At 37.3% G+C, this 24812-nt stretch overlaps 1 protein-coding gene and 1 non-coding gene across 2 annotated transcripts; one reads left to right on the forward strand and one right to left on the reverse strand.

The window, feature by feature from the left end:
• Nucleotides 1-1727: 1727 nt before the first annotated feature.
• Nucleotides 1728-17976, reverse strand: Taf9 (TBP-associated factor 9). The gene is made up of 5 exons (XM_083130442.1): nt 17833-17976; nt 9672-9808; nt 8239-8370; nt 5961-6216; nt 1728-2195 (listed from the first exon to the last, which is right to left on the reverse strand). The coding sequence occupies exons 1-5, from the start codon at nt 17951-17953 to the stop codon at nt 2011-2013; spliced, it is 831 nt and encodes a 276-aa protein (XP_082986568.1). The 5' UTR covers nt 17954-17976; the 3' UTR covers nt 1728-2010.
• A 273-nt stretch (nt 17977-18249) lies between these two features.
• Nucleotides 18250-18321, forward strand: TRNAA-UGC (transfer RNA alanine (anticodon UGC)). Its single transcript has one exon. It is a non-coding gene; the product is annotated as a tRNA-Ala (tRNA).
• Nucleotides 18322-24812: the final 6491 nt, after the last annotated feature.

Genomic DNA, 24812 nt, shown 5'->3' on the forward strand with positions numbered 1-24812 from the left:
CCATTTTTCCAGGTTTTCGAGGAAATTTTAAAAATAAATTTCGGAACCCTTTGGTGATGCTTGAACATGCTAATAACCAAACTTTAAGTTTCGAACTCCAATTCGAATTCAAGAAAATAAAGTTTATTTCAACATAGTTCAATGTAAATGAAGAATTGAAAACAATATGTGTACTATTGTGTAGAACAGTGGTTCCCAAAGCGTGCACCGCAGCACCCTGGCTTGCTTACAAGAGCATCGCAAAATGTTCCAATATTTTCACTGAAATGATACTTATTCCAAATATTTGCTCATTTAGTACTTTTTACACGTAAAATGTTTCTGAATTTGAAATACGAGGTGACAATAAAGTTTCCGGATTGATTTTCCAATACATTTCAAGTCACGTTGATAACAAAGAGCTGGGTAGGATACTGACCTGTGGACTATTCCCTGCCTGCACACAAACTGTTACGCACATGCGTGGAGCAGTCTGGCTGTAGCATTTGTTAGAAGCGGACCATGCATCTGAGCTCCGTCAGAATCATGTTAAGTTCGAAAGTGGAAGATGTTAATGTCACAAAACTTGGGAAATCCACCACAGAAACTTACAATTAGTTGAAAGAAATTTGTGGCGATCAGTGTTTATTTCGCACACGAGTTTTCGAGTAGTTTAAGAAGTTTAAAGAGGGTAAAGAAGGTGTCAGATCAGGTCGCCCTTGCTCTTCGAAAACTCAAGTCAGTAGTGAGAAGGTTGCTACAATTGGTCATTGATTGGGTGCCTGAAGGCACACTGTCAATCAGTTGTATTTTAAGAATCTTTTGGGGACCCTTCGTGAACGGATGAGAAGCAGATCAGGCATGTGGAAGAATGGCTCATTGATTCTTCATCAGGACACCATGGCAATTCACGATACGGTATCTCTGAAGAAGATTCTGGTAAAACACATTCCATTGTTGGAATATCCACGATACTCGCCGGACCTAGCCCCATGCGACTTTTTGCTCTTCCCAAAAGTCAAGTCCGCAATAAAAGGCGCACAGTTCGAGTCTGTGGATGCGGTGAAAGCCAAAGCGACGCAACTCTTGAACAGCATATCAGAAAATGACCTGCAACACTGCTTCTAACAGTGGAAGATCCGTGTGGAGCGGAGTAGGGATTGAGGAGGGGAACTACATTGAAGGACACAACATTTCGATTGTCTGATTTTTTTCAATAAAAGAGTTACAGCATGAGTCCGGAAACTTTATTGCCACACCTCATGTGTGTGTTTTTAACTTCAGGCAAGCAACCTAACCGCACTACCTCAGCGTCACACGTGTTAGATAGGCCTACATTATGACTTGGGTGGCCCGGAAAAATCTTGAGATGAAAAAGTTTGGGAACCCCTGGTGTAGAATATCTTCCATCAAGAACTTAGTTCAAGAAAGAGTGACATTTATTTTCAATTTTCAATCCCAAATTCTGGCAAGTTAAAAAAAATGATTTTCCAGTTTTTTTTGGGTAAGTTGCAATTGTGTAATAAATAAATAAAAGTGGAAAAAAAATGTTGAAATGTAAACTTTACATCTTGCATCACCGTCATAGAAATTTGCTGTTGTAGTATTTTTTATCCCAGCGTAATCTTAGACAGACATCAAAGTTTCACTAACATACTCTTTTTTAGGATGATATTTATATGCTACGCACCATAAAATAATAATAATAATAATATTTGAACTTCATGAATTTTTTAAAACATATCTTATTATTCAAATATTTATCATCAGAAAGGTATAACATCAATTGTACATTCATTTCATAAAAATGGATTCACATAATAAAGTTACACTTAAGTATTCAAATTTTGTACTTTTAACTCCTAGAACTCTAATGTCACATTAAACCTGTTACTTCAGAACAGGGAATATTTTGCTAGTTGATAACACATCATGCACACAGAAACTTGAACAGTACACTCTTGAGATCCGAACCTTTTATACAATAAGAACACACTGCAGCATGGCAGAAAAGACCTAGAAAAGAAAGCCCTACTCGGGCATTTCAAAATCATCATCCTCTCTTTTCCTCTTGACTCCTGTTGTGCCTGTTTCGTCCACTTCCATCTTCACTGGAACCGTACTGGTCAGCGAAGGGTTCTGCACTGCTGAGATTGCCGTAATTCCCGGAGCCGAGACTTGGATCTTGGGCATGGCAGTCGCCTGTGTGGTTGCAGCTGAAATAAAGAAGAAATGTAATGAGAAGCTAGATTGGCTTTCAAAGTTGAGAAGTGACGTTACTGCTTGAAGAAAGAGTAGTTAAATACTAGAGTATTGCATAGTACCACTTTCGCTCGATCATACTCGTTCGAATCTCCCATGCTCGAGTGTATAGAATCAAATATAATTCAATTTGATAATAATCGTAACCTATATATAAAAATCTGCCCTGGTAGTTTTCAGTACATAATCATTTATTTCATTTTCATAAATCACTATGTATAGGTTAAAACTACATTTTAACATGGAGATGATGATTATGTTCACTTAAGTTTCAATTTAACTGTGTCACCCAATTCACAATCCATATTTGAGGCCTATTACCACAGGCAGTACATAAAAATACTGGGCTTTGAGCGAGTACCAATTGTTTTACCTGTTCGAGTGTTATTCGATTAAGCGAAGATCCTGTCAATTCTGAATGCTATCTAGCATCGTCCGTGGGAACTATTAGATGCTAGAGCAAAAAACTCTCGCTGCAGCATCCTATTCATGTAATTAACTCTACAGTTAGGATATTTTAAATCGTGAAGTCAAGGCTACACGCAGGATCTTTTCCCAGGAGGGCAGCAGTGCTTAAAGTGGGAAAAGGGGGGGGGGGGTGAACCTTTCCCCCAGTTAAGAGAATTATCATAAAGTGTTCCCAGCACTAGAATGAATATTTTGCATAGGCACTTGATCAGCTGTCTCTCACGGCACCTCGTCCACGTTTTTACGCTACAATTTAAAAATTTGAATTACATGAAGTTTTCCTATATATCTCAGTGGGGCAAGTAACCCCTCTTCCCTAGCCCCAGCCCTGTTCTGATACATGAATATACATCCTAACTTTTTCATTGAGTATGTAGGAACCTGGGTTCGATTCCCAGGGTGGGTAACTTCAGGCAGTCCTGGTTTTGTCTGATTTTTCACTGTCACTGCTTTATTTGTGTGGAATTACCCTCCCGGAAATTGCTTGAAAATACTTTTTGTTTTATATCCACATCTAATCTGTATATATGTAGATAGACATGGCGAAAACTGGATCTGCTGCAAGCAATGTTTCACATGGTTTCATGAGTCATGCTTTGATGCCAAAAACTTATATATATTTGTTATACTTGCCTGGAAGCCTAAAATAGGGAATCATCTAAAAGAAATAACAATAAGGTTATTTTCTAAAGTATTACATATTCTTTCTTAGTTTTGCTAAATTTGTTTTCAATTTTCCATAAGCATAAAATTTGCATTAAATCATTACATTTGACTAATTATGCTCACTTTTTAAATGACTTTATGTAAATAATATGAATATTATAAAAACAATTTGAAAATTTGTAATGACCCCAATTTTTAGGGAGATGAATAGGAACACTTTTTTTTATTATTATGTTGCCTAATCTAGATACTCTAGAATTTTTTTAATATACCAACAATTGCTTATACAGGAGACTGGGCTTGGCTTCCATGTAAAGGGATAGTTAAAGGAGGTAAAGTCAAATTATGGAGCTCATACGTAATTTAATAACGTCTTCAGGTATGAAAGAGTGACTAGGGTACGAAATTTTTGCCCCTTACTTTTTATGGTATGTTTCAGCAATAAGAAGTGGAAGACATTTTAAAAAAACGATTTCATAACTACGAGGTGCAGGACTGGAAGCAGATAGAAACATGCGGTTTGTTGTACAATACTCGGGTACTCATTGCCCATGCATGACAGAGATGGCAGCACTGTACAGCACATAGAACTCTAGCAGCAGCGGCCAGAGTGAGGACTGTTTTGGATACTTAAAATGGCGACGTTTTCATTACAAGAGCAGCATATAATCATTTGTTTTCACCATTTGCATGTGGTGTGACACCAATTGAAGTTGAAAAACGGCATCCAGTCTCATCCATTGTCACAATCGATGAAAAGAAAGTCCCATTCATACCATCATCACGCGTCAACATGTCACGCGTGCAGCCTTGTGGTCGTCCATCAGCATTCGTGGCACCCACCTGGAGGACAGTTTTCGCATTTTCAGGTCTTCATGCAGGATTGTCTGCATAGATCCCACAGAAATGCCCAACTTTGGAGGCGATGTGTTCCACACTCATTCGGCAATCCTCCAAAACAACTTTCTCCACTCGCTCGATCATGTTGTCAGACTGGCTTGTGTGAGGCCGAGATTATCTTGGCTTGTTGTCACACGACGTTCTGCCTTCTTTGAACTGTCGCACCCATGAACGCACATTAGACACATCCATGACACCATCACCACATGTCTCACTCAACTGGCGATGAATTTCAATCGGTGTCACACCACACGCAAATGGAGAAAACGAATGATTACAATGTAATGAAAATGTCGCCATTTTAAGTATCCAAAACAGTCCTCACTCTGGCTGCTGCCGCTAGAGTTCTATGTGCTGTACAGTGCTGCCATCATGCATGTACCGAGTGCTGCCATTATGTATGTACCGAGTGCCCGCATATTGTACAACAAATCGCAGGTTTCTATCTGCTTCCAGTCCTGAAAAAAAAAAAGGAGGTGTTATAACTTGAATGTACCTTGTAGTTGTCAAGTTAACAAAAATTTCTTAAAATTTGTGCATGCATCTTTATGTTTGGAATAGGAATGGTAAAAGCAGCTTAAAAGGTAGAAAAGTACTACTCCTATGTATGCCATCCTGCTTTTCATTTGTGACGATCTAAACATTTAATTGAGTAGGTAAAGCCTTGTATTTTCATGTTGCTGTTTCAGTTGTCCAATTAATTTTGAAAACCAACTGCATTAATCAACACAGGTTACAGCATCTAGGATGAAGATGGTAGCACATCATGCTTTGTTTCAAACTTTACCTATACAATACTATAATCACATTTACTGCACCCTATCATATACAGAGTGATCCACTGAAGGTAGACAACTGGGCCACTATTTTTGCTATTGGCAAGCGAGGGAATCACAGCGATATTTCGGCACTGTAGACTGTCTGTGAAGTCGCGTGTAAGTTTCCGTAACTAGTTTAAAGATTGGTTTGATTAATGTTGATTTTTTTATTATTATTTTTTTCGGATTTTTTTGTTTCAGTTCTTCCCAGGTGTGTGGATTTGACTTGCATACAGCATTTTTAATTTACCCCAGATATAAAAATTGCATGGAACTTTTACACCTGGGAATCTTGTTTCAATTCGTCTTCGAACTTCACCTGGTGATTGGGTTAACACATATGAATCATAAATAAATACACGCTGTGTAGTAGAAAACACAATACGTAACATGCACCCTATCACAGCCGCCAGACTAATAAACGGGCCACACAATAAAAAAAATAAAAAACAAGGACCCATATCACTTCACAGTCTCATGTCTTGCCCTCGCCAGCTTATGTTAGTGGATGTATTAACAAAGATGTAACGGATGTATTAACAAAGATGTAACAAAAATTTGCGAGACTAGTTTGAACACAACCTCTTATAAATCTGGTAAGTAAATCACTTTTTAAAATAATTACAGTAACTGTTGTGCACTTGCTTCATCGACACTGTATGATGCCGACAAACAGCCGTGACTGCCATGCTTGCCGATAGCGCCACACAGGCAGTCTACATTTGAATGGATCCTTCTGTATATTTTATGTACTCTCAGTAATCGAGCACCACTCCATGCAAGGAATGGCTGAACTAAAACAAGCTTACTGCACTATTTATTTGTTAATTAAACTTAACATGTCAAAATATAATTACAAGCATTTACCTGAGAATTTTATTACAGGTTTAGGAGCAGTCACCTTCGGCCTCTGGACTGGTGGAATGGTAGCCTGCTTCGTGTAAATGGCTAAACCCTGGCTGTTTTGAGCACCGGGCACAATAGATAAAGTTGTACCTGGCTTCGCAGATATTGGTTGCAACTTGGGATTTGTCACCAGCCCCATCCCTTGTGAGCCAATAGAAATACGTGGATTTGATGATAAAGAGAACTGCGAACCACTTATCTGCACCTTTGGCTGTGGCTGAAATAAAAATTGAAGGTTATTATTGAGTTTGCATTCTCTATTCTTGACAATAAAGTTAGAATAACAGATACATTGTCTAGTGTCATGAACTAAAAATAAACAGGGTAAAACAAACATAATTCACATGAAGCAAAACCTTTGGTAGTACAAGGGAAAATGTAATAGTTTGAAAATATTTGAGACATACGTAAAAATAGCATTTCCAAGCTTATATATCACAATTGGCAAAGATAATACAAAATAACACTGACGTTAGCATCATATTAAGTATTCATATACCCAGTCTTGCCATAAATACTGTTACAAACGTCTGACGTATACCATCCAACAAGTGTAAACAATAGAGTGCCACCTATGTGCTGGCTTCCTCCCTGGTGCCTCCCAGCTGCATTTTTGTGAAAAGGGGGTTGAAACCAATGCAGTAACATATGAAAACACAGTCCCGGAGCCCCTTGTCAAAGATTTAAGCACCACATTGTTTGCAAACCAACAGTGCAGTTTCCAGCAGGATTCTGATCCAGCCCACAAGGCACGATCAACACAACAGTGGCCCGAGCATCAAGTGCCTCATTTCATTTCACCTGCAGACTAGCCTTCTAGCAAAACCAACCTCAAGCCATTGGACTACAAATTGTGGCACACCACAATTGCCAGTTTGAAGCATTCCTTGCTAGCAGCAGTGGTGGATTTTCCAGTGAACATCATGCGTGCTGCAATAGATGAGTGGCCTGGATGACTTCAAGCCTGTGTGCATCCTAAATGTGGCCATTTTGAAAACTGATTGGTGCTAATTGTGGTCAATACTCCATATAAGTGCCATGTAAAGTTACATTAATATATCATTAACCACTGCTCAGTTCTTCATTACTTACGTTGTAACAGTATTTATGGCAAGACTAGGTATAACCTGGACTCCTTGATTACCAAAAAAAAAAAAAAAAAAAAAAAAGTTTCCACTATGTCATTGGGTAAGCACTTGTGGCATTATCACTTGAATTTTGAGCCACTACATACTATCGTCTCTTCACACAATTCTTTGGAAAAATACACAAATAAAGCCCTGCTTCATCAGATTATATTTAACTACATTACCAATTTACAAATTCGAATAGAGATTACAACAAATAATCTTTACTGAAAATTATCCATGGGCAATATTTTTACTTTACTCATAGGTATGAGAAATTAACATTGAAAAAATGGGATTGATATTACTTGATCAAATTTTTTCCACACTAAGTTTCTTTCAAATCACCGTATAAAAAGACAGATTAGTTTACATTTGGTTATTATACAAATAATGAACATGTACCATTAGGCTATTGGAAAGAAAAATAATGAAAGAATCTTATATTTATCAGAATCACCATTGCTTATACTACTTTGATACAGGTTTCAAATTTTTCGAGGCACTTATTGCAGCAGAATTCCACTATTTGAATCTCCACCATCTTGAACAAAACCTTGTGCAAAGATGGTCACTTTAGCCATGTTTTTCCATTCCGGTCATCATTATCATTGTTGTTGAAACTTTGACTGGCATGGGACTTCTTAGAATGCAAGATCTTTTAGGTGTGGGCTATGGGGAGGCTTCATCAATGCATTAAACAAATAGTCACTGACTACAGGTGGCTGCTCAGTGCACATGTACATTCTAACATTCCCTCACCATTCTGACTTCATACCCATGTTTCTTGCACTTAAAATACAGATAATGGCATCAAACAAAAAGTGCAGAAGTGGCTATCTTCACAGACAGATCCATTGTAAGAGAGAATATAAGAAATATGATGGGTCTGCCTGAAAAAAAATGTTTTGGTGTAAAACACAAACGGCAAATGTGTGCAAAAAATTTATGGTACCGAAACTACCTGGATGACCCTCGTAGTTTCTCGCTGTGATAAAGTGACAAAAACCTGAATAAATATGAAGATTCGCATGAAATATAAAAAATATCTTTGAGAATTCTCATTCATACGTTACTTACTTTTCGTATACACCTTTTGCATATAAACTTACCTTTTTATTGCTACGCAATCTGTAATTGCATGCTGACAAGCAGTATCTATCAGGAGGCAAACGTAAGCCATAATGTGGTTTGATAAATGGCAGTGGGCTGTTGTTTTTCGAGCGAGCAACCTCAAGCAACATCTGTGGAGATAAAAACTGTTCATTAATATTATTTTGGGGAGGGGGTATAAATAAAAAAAAACATGAATTTCATCTCCTTTAAATGATGAAACTGACAATATTCATTTATCCCATACCCACTGTTCTATGCAACCGCAATCTGAATCACTGCAGCTTACTTCACGAGCTTCCACCAACAACATTTTCAAATTGTATTATGAGAAAAAATGAGGAAGTTCTAGACATCTCATATATTTAATAACTTTCTCAGACTAACATGGTAACCATTCTACCATTTCTACATTTATGTATACATAAAATAAATCAATATGTGACCAGACTATCATGTTGAAGTGTGCCATTTCACCCATGGTGCACATATTTGTAGGTGTGAAAAAAAAAAACTGTTATTGTTTTCGTTCCTTCTGGACTGGTTTCATTAACGTAAGTTCAATACTTTACTTGCAATACATTTTTGTAATCCCTCAATTATTTCTAAAACACCTGGTATTTTGCCAACATTTATTTAACTTAAAGTTTCAGATACAGTACTGAACGACCATTTTATACTGAAACTGTAGCAAGAAGAAAAAATAAAAATAACAACAAAACAAGACAATACAAGATGGCAGATAAAAAAAAAAGAAATTGTTACACGTACATTTTTAGAGATTGTCGGAAACTGTGTTGACAAAAAAAATATCAATATTTACAGGCAGGTTATTATATAAGTGGGGGAGCCTATAGTAAAGAGACCACTGTTGAAGAGAGAGCCTTGTAGCGGGAATGTGAAAGAGCTTTACGTTGGGGGTTGGCCATGTGGGTACTCGTAACTGAAATTGGTTGAATAGGAATTTGGTTTTAATTTTGCATGATTTTATGCTTCATTACTATGTGTGAAATTTCAATGTTGTTTCAGCAGTAGACGATTTTCATACAAATCTGGTTCTCCTTTCCATTCCGTTTGCACGATTCACCCCTATTTTATCACTGAACTTGTCCAATTGGCACTTGGATCAGTGATCAAAACTAACACAGACAGACTGTCTGTCTCTTGGTCACTCTCTCTATTTCTATGCGTGTGTGTTTGTGTGCTAGTTTTGAACCCTTCAAGAATACATAAGTGGTTATTTTTTTTAAAGCAATCAATTAATTTAAACTTGGTTGAAAAGCTGAATAAGATACAGCAAAGTTTCCAAGCTTATTCTGGAAGTTATATGATTAAAAGGTAAAAAAGAGAATATTGCATCTACCCATAAAGTATATGAGATCTTCCCAAACACTTATCACAAATCTGTTGACAAGTACCTTGGCCTACTTACATCACGTGGGGGTGGAGTTGTAAAGCATCGGTCTAGTTGCATTTGCACTGCCAACCGTACATCATCCAAGTCGATCTGTTTCTTCTTGGCATGGTTTGCATATATTTTTGCATCATCCAAAATACATGATACATAACCTAAAAAATATAGTCCAGAATTAAACACCAGATTGAAAAAATACAATGCATATGCATTACAATTACAAGTTTTAAGCACCTTACTGTACAAGTATTATTAGCTTCTACCTTAAAATCGAAGGTATTTTGCAGAATTTCTGGTATTACATACAAACTGGTAAAAACATTGTTTTCAAAATCTGCAGACACCCAAGCCACTTTAAACTGTAGGTTCAGTCCCGATTAGTCTTTCTGTGCATAAAGTGGACTTATAAACAAAATTAAAACAAAACTTGTGACCTTGACTCTTCATCTGCCTACATGTTTTCTTTCCCGTAATTGTTAAATTCCAATAACATAATATATTCACATTTACTACACTTGTCTATAAAGGCTATCCACCAGAAGGAAGTGTCTTCGCGCAGATGCTATAGTTTCAGCACAACTTCCAGTTCAGAGGCCCACAACATGTAGCTAAACGGAGTATACTTGTACATTGCGTCAGAGGTAAGAAACGAAAGGGTGCATGGCAGTAGGATGTAAAATGCAATCAGGGCTAAATAATCTTTCACAGATATCACTACATTAATTTCGTCGAGATTTAGGGTAATGAAATTATTAGTTTCAAGTAGCCTGACGAGAAAATGGGAAACCAACAAAACAGCAGTAGACTCTGCAGTTATCGCTAAGGGTGTGATGAATCTTGGAAGGTCGGTACTGGTAAAAAAAACTGTCATCACAATCCAGCCTTCGCCAAATAATTTTTCATTTAGGAAACCGAAACAGTTGAGAAATTCTAAATGATAGTGTTTAAAAATTGTCATTCTTGGTGTTCCTTGCACTATAAGTGTGTGAAATTTCTTGAAATTAACAAAAACAATCATGGGGGGGGGGGGGATAGTGTGTGTGTGTGTGTGTGTAGAATTCGAGATTCTTAAGTGTGTTCAGAAATTTTAATATTTTCTGTAACAAAAATTTCCCGATTTGGGCTGGAAATGACTATCTTCCTTGTTCACAACATCGGGATTTTAACAATATCCCATTCTGATCTGAACATAATTGTAGGCATACAAACATGTACAACATCTTATTTGACCGCCCTGAAAAATTTCAAAGTCCGGAATTCGTAAATTTGGCAGCATAGCGCTTCAGAGCAAACTTTGCAACATTTCTTCTTCCTGGATGAAAACGCTCTTGTGATTTTTTTTTTCATTCTTTCACATTCCATAAAGTAAAGATACCCTTAACCAGTAATAAAATATATGAGTAGACAAAAAAATGTTAAGTAGAAATACGAATGTTGATAATATTTCAAGATTCTTCGTTCTGAATTTGAAAATAGGAAAATGTATGTGCATTGTGAAACACTGAACAGGTTTTCATCCACCTGGAAAGAATTGTGGTCACATTTGAATGCAAGAAGGCAAATTTATGATGATTTTATGCGAAATGTTTAGTAAAGATACATTGCACAACACCAAACGATTCTGCAAAGTGTGTCTTTTCCTTGGTTCTTGGCGAAAAATGGTTCGAAACTTCGGCACAATGTTGCTTCAACTGAGATTAACGTGTTTTACTGAGCTTTCTGTTAGCAAGCTCCTGGAGTACTTGGTTAGATGACAACACTTTCTTTTTTTTTTTTACTGTTTTAATCAAGATCGAAACATCGTAGGTTCAAATCCCACCCTTTCCTGACTATTTTTTCCTTTTTATTTACCGAGTACGAAGTGTTCTAATAATGTAATATAATATTATATGATATTACTGTAAATATTTATGCAATGCATCCTCAGTGGCGGCGATTGGGTTTCAAAACTGATGGGGCAAGGTGGGGCGAGGGGGAGGGCAAGGACAGTTTCTTTCCCTTGGTAGATAATGTTTAGCATAGTGCTGGGTCATCTGCCCCTCCACACTCCATAATCGTCGCCACTGTGCATGCCTCAAATAATGCTTCTACTAATGTTTTTAATCTTTCAGTGATTGGCAGGATTTTAGGAAATACTTTTCCTTTCATTCAGCTGTTATAAGTTAACACATATTAAGAACTTACATGTCAACTTTCTGCATCCGGAAATGCTGGACATAAATCGCATAAATATCAACGGAAATATCTAAGAAATGTAGATAAGCATTCTCGTCCAAAGCCGTTTACTTCCCGAAAAAGATTTTGCAAAGAAGTAGGTTTGAACCCATGACCTTCCATTCCATAAGCAAACGATTCCCCTACACCACACGGTTCACGTTATTTTATGCACTCGGTTCGGATCCCACTTTAAACTGTAGGTCCAGTCCCGATTAGCCTTACTATGCATAAAGTTGACTTAAAACACCAAATCAACCAATTCATCTCCCTTCAGAGTGATCCTTCTATGATACTGTAGTCGGCCAGCATCCGAAAATACAGTTCTGCTTCACGTATACCAGAGTGTAATTGCATTTAATATTGTGACTAATTTTACTTTGAAACTACAGATTAAAGCGATAATAGTGTCCAGAAAAAGAACCTCAAAGTAGATCTTCACACAAAGTATTTTAATCTATTGCCAAACATTTCAGTAAAGAATAATATTATGCATCTCCATTGACCGTATTTTCGATTCATGGTGAATTTGCTAAAAGGACCATGTCAAGAAATATAAATATGTAAGTTTTACTAGAAAATGCATTTAAAATGCATGAAACAACAGGGGAGGAGAAAAATAAACCTCAAAAATAAGTAAAAATGCAAGAAAAACTGTTAAATATACTAAAAGCCAAAAAAATGTAAAATAGAAAGTGTTTTCCGGCTCTAACTGAAGGGAAACAGACATGGTACCAGGTTTAGCATTTTTTTTAAGGGTCAGAAAAAAAAGTTGATTTTTCATCAACTTCCGGACCCTAATTAGTAATTATGACCATTGAAAAAGTTGGAGGTAGCTTACTTAAAATTTTCTTGCTGAGGGATCGTATCGTCCAATATCTCCACTTCATAATAAAGAAAAAAAATCAAGTTCATATTTCGAAAATGACTTGGAGTTTTCCACCACGAAAATATGTTTTTCATAGTTTGAAGTTTGTTAGTATTATCTTTCAAGGTTTCCTTTGTTTTAATTTCACACATATTTTATATTTCATACGTTCCTCTCTCTTTTCATACAGTCTTTGGAAAAAAGGTGAAGTTTCTTGTCAAACGGGGTCTGGTTCAAATGACTCCTTTTCGCTCTCCTGTTCCTACTTTAAACAAACAACAAAATACTTCGTAACTAAACGATTCCTTGTTCAAAACACGGAATTTTTACGAAATTTACAAAATGCCAATAGACATGTTCATCATTTTTCCCTTTCATCGTTTCTCGATTTTATCTGAATTCGTTTCCTCATGAAAATTGCCATGAGGAAATTATAGATATGACATTATGTGTGAATTGGTTTCTTCAAACTGGTAGTTAATTTTAAGATGAGCTATCTGGAGAAGAGGTAGTGTGCTTGATTTTCACAGGGGAGGTCGTAGGTTCGATTCTTCACCTAGGCAGCTACGATTTTTTCAGGAGTTTATCGTTGGATGTAAAGTTTATCCACCATGCTAAGAAGTTAACATTGGTCTCTGTATTTCACGAGAGGAAAATAAATAGTTGGAGGAAGTTATTTCGATGATAGGAGGAAGTCACATGCCACGTGGAATGGACAGAATCAAGTTACATAGAGCTAAGTTTGTAATGGTGGTTTCGAATATTGCAAAGTTAGTGCGAAAAGTTTGTTATATCTGATACTTGTACTTTCTGTTCAAAGAAGACAAACGTTTTAGATACATAGCAGTGAGGAATTAACGATCATTATGAGGTTTTGAATTTTTTGTTTGTCACTCACTATATAAATACTTATTAGTAGTTTCTTCATCGCAATAACAATTAATTTATGTTAATTAGCGATTTACTATTAGTTTTAGACGCATGGTAAAGAGGGGATTGACAACAGTCATTACCAAGGAACGGACATAAAATTACCAATCTTAGCAATTTGAACTCATTAAACGCTCTCCTTCGTTACAGTACTGCACTACATCACTACTTAACATAACTGTATATCTTTTTTTAGTATATCGAAATCAAATAATCAATATTTTAGGTGTCAGTGAAGAACAAACAATACATAACTTAAATAACATTACATTTTGCATCCTGAATACAAATATGTGATTTGTGAATTAATCATGATGTGTGTGTTAACACAACATATGAACAATAACTAAAACGAAAAGTTTTAACTTTAAATCCTGGAAATCTCCAACTTCTAAGGGGAAATATGTGCAGAAGGGACGTCCCTCAAGTGTCATTTTGGATTCATTTTTTTAAATATTCTAATATCAACGGTATCTGTCCAGCAAAGAAAAAAAGAAAAAGGAGAGGGTGGGATTTAAACCGGCGACCTTTCACGCTTGATGAAAAATAAGTATAGCAGCGCCTAACCAACTGCTCTACGTTAACTTAATGACGTTATACCCTTAAAAACATGTTGACGTTTATGAAGACTCCCACCTTCCTGTGTTTCAAGCACAATTTCTCGACAAGTTGTGTAAAATATATGTTTTTGAGAACTGTTATGCAAGGTATTGTAAATAAAATGTTGCATAAACTCCTCACAAATTTGCATCTTTCTGCACAAACTTGATGGCAATTTCCTCCAGGTGGTGAAAAATTCTATTCAGTGTTTCAAACCCCCCAAATTTCAAATCGAGCAAACAGAATCGTAAATATCCTTCAAGGTTCTTTTTCCAATTTATTATTTCTGTTTGTGTATTATAATAGCGGTTTATAGTTTCTAAGTTCATGGAAAGTGTTAAATTGAAAACCTATCACCGCAACGTTTTTCGTTTAGTGGAAGGACCTACTCAACGTTGGCTACTCTCACCTGGAGCCGAAGTGGAATGTTGCTAAGTTTACGATTTCGGGACTTAGAATTCTTTCGTGGCGGTCAAATAAGATGTTGCGAAGTGTACATGCTGTAAGTGCCTTTCAATTAAATATGTATAATTATGGCAAAATGCAACAGCGACAGTAAACGGATGCTATTTTTGGATAATCCCATATTTCTTCTTAGTTGCTCATCCAATGGATCTGGAAAACCCTCTACTTTAACATGACACCTCTTCTTTTCCTTGTTATTAAGTACTTTTATGTGATACATTTTGTCTCACACTCAAAAAGAGAAAAATGCCACAAGTATGTCCTTGAACCTATAGTAATATTTAGACCAAACTGAAAATTGCTGAGCTAAAATTCCACATGCAATTTGCTTTTGTTTATTCGTGGATAGCCCCTACAAGCACCATGCAGATTTTCTGAATAGGCATCTTTTTTTTGTTTGAGAAGAATTAGACTCTCGGTGGATGTGTGAAGTGTCACGAAAGGTACTCACATTGAACTTTTATAAGGTACATTATGTAAACATGTTGTTTACTCCCATGTAAGCTTTGTCCTTATACCCCACATATAAGGGAAATAAAACAACTATGAAACCCCGATAATCATTTTGGGACACACTGTATATTCTTTTAAGGTATGAATTTACAATACCAGAAGTATCTCAAATTGCTTTCAAATTGGGCATACTCACTAATTTTGGCCTCGTAATCACGAAAAAAATTGGCGGTTATGTCTAGAAATTGCAAATTAACCTTGTCAATTACCGCTATGATTCTCCATATACTAACATGGAAACTATATGAAGACGTCTTCCTTTCCGCACAACGGTCTTGCTACCAACGTTGCTCAAGTGTTGTGCAATAAGTGAGAGCGTTGATTTGCATGTGAGAAAATGGCATCTTGCGTAAAGGTGGAAAACATGTTTGCCCCACGAACCATTCATGGTAAGGTTAGGTTATGTTAGATTATGCACACATAGTTAAAATTAAGGGTCATCATAAACATAGTTTTGAAATGCTAATCATTGCAAAAAATAGTTGTTTTCTTCATAAATCAAGGGTGCTTACTGTGTTCACGGACCCACTTTTTTGACTTATTTTGCAATTTCTAGACGTGACTGCCAAATTTTAATTGCAGATTCGTGATAACGAGGCCAAAATTAGTGAATATGCCGAATTTGAAGATACTTCCGGTATTGTAAATTCGCTCCTATTTTAATGCTGAGATCCCTACACCTGAACTTGAGCCTGAATGACTGTTTGCAAACAACCAACCATACTGAGTATACGGCAGGGAAAAATTGTTCTCCAGAAAACACGCAGTAAGCAATCACTAAGATCGAAATTAAACAATCGGAACTTGGGCCAATGCAAATCCCTCAAAATGATCTCCGATTATCATTTTTGCCATTGAACAACTCTTAAAAACAAGGTTCGGTAACATTATCGTATGAGGGAAACGGATTCCTTCAAATTTACAGGAGAAAGTACTTACGGAAATCATTTTCTTTAGCGTTGTGTAAGTTCCTGAATGTAGATTTGATCCATTTTAATGTGAATGCGTGTTGTTTCCTGCGAAAACCTCTGTCCGACACGCTGTTTCTGCTCCCCCCATTTGCTTTCTGCACGAGAGTGCAATGTTCCGTGTGTTAAGATGATGCAACCCCGTAGCCAGTGTTTCAGCCTGGCCGTGTTTTCACCAGAACATGACGTGTCGAGTATTTTTATTTTTTTTTAACTATGCTTGCCTAACCTAACTTAACAGTAAGACTGCAGAATATGGGCTGCTTAGGAGGAACGCGATTCATAATTTTTTGGTAACGTTTTGTAGTTAGTAATCGGGAAAAGTAAGTTTTAAGGTGCGGAAATTTTTTTTTCTTTAAAAAAAACAGAAAAACGTGTCCAGGTTTGGCGGTATTGAAATTGTAGCAACGAAGGAAAAGGCATATTCCTGCACAAATCTAGTGAAAGCAAAAAATGCCTATGTTGTTAGGTAGCTAGTTTAGTTCACTTAGCCTAAATAATAATTAGTCATTGTATTTATGCTAATGAAACCTAACCTAACAGGCCTAACCTAACCTTGTAGGCATTCCTCGAAGAAATAATGAAAGAAACTGTGCGTAAACAATATGGACACGAACAAATGGAAAAATGCATTGCTTTTAGTAGCAGGAAAAACATTATTCATTGTATTTATGCTATTGGAAGCCAACCTAACAGGCCTAACCTAACCTTGTAAGCATTCCTCGTCTGAAATAATGAAAGAAACTGTGTGTCTGTGATTGGGATCCGGAGCAACAAATCAACTCAAATGCCGCAAAACGAAGGGTCTCACTTATCGCACAACACTTGAGTGCGTAAACAATATGGATGCGAACAAATGGAGAAATGCATTGCTTTTAGCAGCAGGAAAAACATTTTTTACGCGCAATAATATAATAGTAATCGTAAAAGGAACACCGGAAAATGGAAGTAGAAAGTACGTACTTTCAGGGGATATAAATTTTGTTCGTCTATTTAGAGGAAAAAAGCAGCCCATGTTCTGCAGTGAGACCGTTTATGGGGCTAACGTCAATGGTTTGCGACATATTAGCATAATTTCAAATCCGGGCACGAAAGTAGATATTTTCCGGTGAACGAGGTTGCAACACTGCATAAATCGACAAAACACTCTCAGAACGCCCCCTAAACCAGTACGCTATCACGGCCATAATGTGTTACAGATTCAAAACAACAAGTAACAGTAGGTACTCGTAAATCTAAGAAATAGACATTGATATGCATTATTTCAATTTAGGAAATGTACCACATTCGAAAATAACACGTTAAATGTATAGAAGTCCGAAATATATGATTCGTAGGTGTTTCCCTCACACGATAATAGTACCCCCGGTTCAAAATGGTAATTCTTACAGTGTATCCCGCACCAGACAGGACGCAAATATGAAACCTACACCTTTACAATTCCAGCCACCTCCGGGTAAAAAATATTGCGTACGCTAGTGACGCTTAGTAACGAAACATATAGCCTTAATGTTCAAGCTAAAAGTGTTCGTATTCACGTACCAGGAACTTGATTGCACTCAGTATGAAGAGAGACACAAAATCTTCAAACACTTAACAAGAAGAACCAACTATTACTCACGATAAGTAAATTCCATCAACTGGTTTACAACTCGAGGTTCATAATCAGTAACGCCCATATCCTTTAATATAGCTTGAATAACTTGAGCGTCCTTCGGTACATGTTTATTTTGGACAGCCATGTTCGAATCGAATCGAATCGAAATCGCAGTGGTAACAGATGTTTGTCATTCTTCTGCTCGAAAGTTCTACCTGGTTCTACGATGAAATGCATGAGTATTGTTCGGCAAATTGTCCATGACTATGTTCATTACCTTACCTGTTTTGTGAGGCTACTGCGTGATTTTGGAGCCTTGGTCCCCTTTCCAGTCACCCATGAAGTGGATTTGAAATGTACTTTGCCACAATATCATTATGGAAGTACGAAATGAATAACAAGGGCAAAACTTGCCAAGGTTTTATGGAAAATCACAGATGTGGGGATGTAGCTCAGTGGTAGAGCGTTCGCTTTGCATGTGAAAGGCCCCGGGTTCGATCCCCGGCATCTCCATTTTTTCGTTTTGTCTGTATGAACCCCATAAAGAGCTAACACAAGCGGTTCTTTCTTTCTTTCTGCTGCGGTTATTCTACGTTGTTTTCCTACCTCTTAGTTTAATCGCGGCGATGAGAATGAATGATGGGACGGACGATGAAATAAACACGATAATACACCCACAGATTTTCGTCACTTTTGCTACACCCCCCTAGTTTCTTGCACCTTGCCCCTCCCCGGTTTTGGAACACAATGACCGCCATTGACGTCGACCAATCCGCCATGAAGGCCGGCAATTCTCGTACATGGATCTGCTATAGCTACTGTTAAAGTTGCACTAGAAAGGAGTTCTTGATTGTTCGATTGCATTTATTTATTTTATTTGTCTTTTATGACACTTTTGGCTAATCGTGAAGATGAGGATAATTGATGAAGGGACACTCATAAAGAACACCTACAGTGCGTCACAAAAAAATAGCACGATTATCGTGATTTAATAATAACAATAACCATAGGCGTAGCTAGAACTTTATATTTGGGTGTGCACAAAGAAAAAAATGAGGTCTTGTACCTTTTTAATAGCATATTTTGCAACACAATCACTTGGCTCTTTAACTGCACTGATGTTTGTAAAGGAATATAAATTCACTAAATGACAGTGTTTAAAATTTCTGAATATATGTAGTAGACACAAGTCAAATTGCATAAAAATTACACACACACAAAATGTTCAAAAATGTTACAAACAAATACATCAAAATACACGTCATCTATAACAAGAGACGTCTCTCAAAAGTTACAATGTTCTTACACGCATCAATAACTTCATTTACATCAATAGACTAAGCTTTTTCCTGTTCCACAAATAGCAAGAGCAGGGCTTCCAATCTATCCTGCTTCTGAGTTGCTCTTAATTTAGTTTTAACTTGGGTAAGCTTGGAGAAAGCTCTCTCACACGTGCAGCTTGTGACAGGTATAGAATAAAAGCGCTGTAGTACAGAGTAGAATGCAGTAGAATTCTTACTCCAACGACATCAAAAAATCGAAAATCTATAGACACCCGTTTCATCAGCGATAATGCACACGTTTGTACCAAGTAATGACATTTTCAACTTCTTACTAACTGCCACTTATTTTCTCTCTTATTGAAATATCTGTCTTTAATTCTCTTTGATAAAGCAGCCCATTAGGGTGTGCCTAGGCACACCCGGTACACCCTGTAGCTACGCCTATGACAATAACCCATGCTCGACAGCCTATCTCCTGACTACTAGCTATGCTAGAAGTAGTTATCAAAAGAGGTAACATTTCGGAATTTGAATATCCTAGCGGATTTTACGAAAAAGTTTTTCCTGTGATATTCCCCTCCCGCCTCAACTTACTGCATCCATTTCCTTGACAGCATAGAAGAAAAAAGTTGGTTTGGAATGAAATTTTCTCGTGGTCATGTAGGCCTATTTGTTTAAATAGGCGACAAACGAATGATTGTTAACCCAAAACCAAATGCTTCTAGCAATCGTGCACATTTGCTTAGAGTTTCCAAAAAATATAATCTAAATTACCAAATTTAGTAGTGTGTGCCTCTTTTTTTTTTTTTTTTTTTGTTGCGTTTGTGGTTACCAAAAGAACGTGTTTTGTTGTTTTAAAAAGTCACTTTTTTTCTGTGTGGGCATATTCAGTTGAGTAGCCAAGGGCGCCCGGAGGGGGTGGGGGACAAGGGGCACTTGATCCCCCATGAGATATCTGGAAAATGTTGATGCAATGGTGAAATTGTACCATTGTAGTGATATTTTATTACAAGGAATATTGTTTTCTATGATGTATAGGCTGTCAGTTACAACTATTAGGTGCCATATCCAACAAAACAATGTAATGAGAGAACGTTTCCACAAGAGACATTAGAATCATGTGGACTGCCTTAACTATGAAAATATTAATAATCCTGACATTCGGTACTGAAAAAATTCTCCATTTCCCTATTAGGAAATTTCCTGATGCGGTGAAAATCTCGAAAAGTACACAAGTCATTCTTCTTGTACTTCTTGAATTAATTTGAATAAATGTCAAACACTTACAGTGCAGAAAATATCAACAATTAACCTTCTTTTAAAAAAAAGACCCTTCGAAATTTCGTGGCTGTTCGGGATTGCGAAGGAAGAAAGGCGTATGCCGTTTTATGTAAATAGGGACTGGACCACTGGAGTCTGAACTTATACTGCGTCAAAGAATTTTCAATTCAATTTGAATTTGTAAAGTATAATAATAATAATAATAATAATAAAGTTCATGTGAATGAAGGACAAGATATGAAATCTTCCTCTGTCCCTCCTGAGAAAAAATCCTGCGGGCCCCTTTGTGGGCAGCATAACTAATTTGCACTGTTTTCGCAAATAAACCCCCCACTATTATATTTTAGATATTCATAAGGGATATTAACGTTCAATATAATTTTTATGTCTTATCCAGATGGAGTAATTTACAATTCAAATTCATTTCACTGTTTCCAAATACAATTGATTGGTTTTGTGTTGTATGTCCACTTTATTCACTGTAAGGCTAATTGGGACTGGACCTACAGTTTAAAGTGTGCCTCCACAGGGTATCGATCACTAGACCCCTTGATTACAAGGCGAGGACGATACAGGTTTTCAAATACGAAACTGCTGTTTAGTGCGAATAATTTTTCTAGTTTCATTAAAATAATGTGTAAAGGCACATTTTGTAAAGCGCTTTCTTGCATTTCTAAGAGTCTATTCTTGCAGTGTTTAATGTACTACAATGTCGAATTTTAATTATGTGATTCTGGGTTTGATATCCGATACAGGAGGTACAGTGTGGTTCGGATCCCATTTAAATTGTATACATCCAGTCCTGATTAACCTAGGTATTTGTTCAGGGGCGCCGACTTGTCAAAATTATTGGGGGCTCCGATCACTGAAATAAATGAATGAATGACTCACTCCCTCCCTTTTTTAAAAATAAAAATTACGTCTTCGTATAGCAGTTTTTAAGCAGCTATGATATTCCTCATGCAAATTAAATGTAACATGAAAAACGTGTGTCTGCTCATTTCTTTTTTAGATAAAAATTAACATTTTTATTTAAAAGTAGGCTATGTATTTACATAAAGAGGCCAACATAACAGTTTTATGCCGGCCTCGGTAACCCAGCGTATTGAGTGGTCGACTCAACTCGCTTTGATCCGAAGGTCTCGGGTTCGAGTCCCGGCGAGGGCATGGGTGTGTTTTAATGTCGGCAACAGACTTGTAAAGGAAGGATATGTGACGGGGCAAATAATCTTAGTGTTAACGTACCCATAAAAATAACGAATATTTACAATATTTAACAGTTTTATTTAATTATTTACATAAATGCTAACACAAATCGCAGGAAAATTAGTTTTAGTTTTTTTTGTTCTTGCTAGAATATTTTACTTTTTAAATTTAATTTTGCAATAATAAAAAAAACACATAGCACGGTGTGCTTTATCAATAATGCCTTTGATCATAGCCGTTCCCGCTTTCGCAATACAGAGTTTTCATAAGCTTTCCTTGTTTACTTTACTGCAAGCCAGTGTTAAATAAACTCAAAGACTTTAGAATTATTTTCCCCTTATTCTTTGGATTGGAGGGAGAGATTTCGAGGATAACTAAATATCCTACATATCAATATTGCCTGAAAGTCGTGTTTACGACCTCAAATTGTTCAGAATTCATTAAACAACATACTGGTATAATTGTCAAATCACCTCGTTATTTTGATACTCTTCTTTATTAAAAATGTTAACAATACTCATAATTATATACTTAGTATGTAGTAATAAGTCATATGTTTTGCTGTCTCCGGTCATAGCCCCCCCCCCCCAAAGTTGATAGTTTAGCGGTCTCAACCCCCGAAAGTTGATGGTCTAGAACATTTCAAATGTGTATTTAAAGTTAAGTTCTTGTGGCACAATTCAGAGTAAACTTTACAAGAGAAAAAAAATAATACATTAGATCCTCTTAAGCAAAATTATTTGAGGGGCTCTGCCCCCACATCATTAACATTGGGGGGTTCGAGCCCACCAAGCCCCATGGAGTAGGCGCCTATGTATTTGTTCATAAAATGGGAAACCAGGAACGGCAACGGCGATGGGACGCGATGAAATGAGAAAGCAGCTTGGCAGGTTCTGGCCCTCGGGTGGTTGTGGTTTGAATTTTTAAATCCACTTCATGCACAAGAAGGTTAATCGGGATTGGACTTACAGTTTAAAGTGGAATCCAGATAGTTGTCGTGCCGTGGAGTTTCGTTTAGTTTAGTCTACTTTTTTTATAGAGCAAATCAAGGCGAAGATTTTCCTTCATGTGAAAAGTTTTATGGTGTTTTAAAAATTTTGAAGAGAGACGGGTTGGTTTATGAGGATGCGTCAGTATTTTATATTTTAGCCAGATTCTCTACCCCCCTCCCCAATTTCTTCACTACTACTAAATATTTTTCGCAAGGGCCCAATTTATTGTCATTTCGGCTCTAAATTTTCCCTTACACAGGGGTTTATCCATGATTTTCCCTTGGGGGGGGGGGGAACTTTTGAGGGGTGTAAGTTTGGGGAAGTTAAGTGCATATTTTGGACTCTTTTAAAAATGTTCGCCATAATTCAATTTGTTCATAGATGTTTCCAGAGATTAACCCCCTCCCTTCCCCTTCACTTAACATTTCAGGAGAAAAAAGATGTCAAATGCAGGAAAAGATGGAAAATAGATTTTTGTGATAATGTTGACATTTCAGTTTAACGTTTCGAGTATTGCTTTCCGATAATGTTCCAATCGCTAGATAAAACACAAGAGATGATATTAAAAATCACAAAATCTTAACATATTATTACGATTACCAGGAATCATTTCATGCAATTCTTAAGTTAGTTATAAAGAAATTAGGAACACTTGCGATCTTTTTAAACTGTATTTGTATCGTTGTTAAGTAATCCTATAGTGCTACAGCCCAAAATTGGGCCCTGGCTTACCTACCGACTGCTGACATCCCTCCCACGCGGGCCACCAAGGGGCCAGAATAGAAGGACGGGTGGTCGGCCCGACCAACCCCCAGTCGTTGTAGGACGTCGCGACAGGATTACGTTCACTCACTAGGAGCTCCTCAATTTCCTCACGATGGTGGGTTGCCACCGGCCGAAAATTCCCGATGAAACCTGGATCGAACTCATGTCGCCGTCCAAAGCAAGGTGCCTTAGAACGCACGGCCAAGGAGGAGGACTTGAATCGTTCTTGCCGTAGGTGGAACTCGGAGTTCATCTTGGGGGTGCCCAGTTGAAATATCAGTGAGAATTCATAGCATGGGCGTGCGTGCACTTGCCTGTCTGAAGTAGCATTAATAAATACAGATATAATATGACTTAAATAAATCAGTATACTGCGAGCGAAGCGAGCAAGAAAATTTTATGAAATGTATTTTTATTTGCATAAAATTTGAAATAGAGGGGTGCAATTGCTCCTCTGTGCCCCCCTGCAGGTGCCCTTAGCCGTTAACTTTTGCCCCTTTTGCCCCCCTAGAATTGACTTCTGTCGACGGTTGGGGGGCCAATGCCCCCTGCCCCCTCTGACGTGGACCCTCCCCCTTATACAACTCTCTTTCTAATATATAATTTATTTTACAAAGGTATGGACTCTTAGAGGCACAAAAATGGTCACATGCATCAACAATAGACGTGAATGAATCATTTCTGTTCTTCATGAAATAGCTGCTTGCCGTTTTATATCGAATACATTCCAACCTCCTTCCTTGACACTTTGGTTTCAGTTGATCGAAAGGTCCATTGGACTATGCTTCTTGAGCTACAAATGGTTCCTTACTGTTAATATTGAAGTATTGTCATTCTATTTTTGATATGAAAATCCATATTTACACCCCCCTACAGGGGGAGTGTTCCACTTTTCTGCTTGGGGCGGGTGTTGGTCAAAATTTGGGAGGGAGTTTGGTGGGTGTTAGGGGTGTGTGGATAAATCACTCCCCTTACACGGGTGCCAAAACTGGGGTGGGGACAAGGACAGTTTACTTTATCTCGATAGACAAGGCTTGGCATTAAGAGACTATATGCGGGTGCAAAATGTTGCAAAAAGTGGAAGAAAAGTCAACTGCTAACCCTAATCGCCACCACTGATCCCTCAGTGCGTTGTGGTGAATAGATAAATCATATTGCTACTTGATGTCTAAAATTAAACGAACCCCGCAAAAAAAACATCTAAAAGTAACAACTCCTCCAGTGGCATATACAAGATTTCCGAAAAGGGGTGACGTGATCCTAAAGATGTAGTGGGGTTATCTTCTTTCCTTTGGCAATGAGAACTACATTTTGCAATCTGTTTGTGCACTTGAAGTTAATTTTTCTAGGGGGCATTCTGGACTAAATCACGGCTATGACCGGACCCGCACCAACACCCCAATAAACACGCCACTTGATTCTCCTACCCAGGAAAATTTCAGCTCTGCAGGTCTCAGCAGTATCCTCTATGATCTTG

Source organism: Lepisma saccharinum, chromosome 10 (genome assembly GCF_977018435.1).
Source record: "Lepisma saccharinum chromosome 10, izLepSacc3.1, whole genome shotgun sequence".
NCBI classification, from domain to species: Eukaryota; Metazoa; Arthropoda; class Insecta; order Zygentoma; family Lepismatidae; genus Lepisma; species Lepisma saccharinum.

Coding starts and splice junctions, on each gene's coding strand:
- Taf9 (XM_083130442.1), bottom strand. CDS start 17,953: ATGGCTGTCCAAAATAAACATGTACCGAAGGACGCTCAAGTTATTCAA. Junction 9,809..17,832: donor GTTGATGGAATTTACTTATC/GTGAGTAATAGT, acceptor TATATTTTTTAG/GTTATGTATCATGTATTTTG. Junction 8,371..9,671: donor CAACTCCACCCCCACGTGAT/GTAAGTAGGCCA, acceptor TTATCTCCACAG/ATGTTGCTTGAGGTTGCTCG.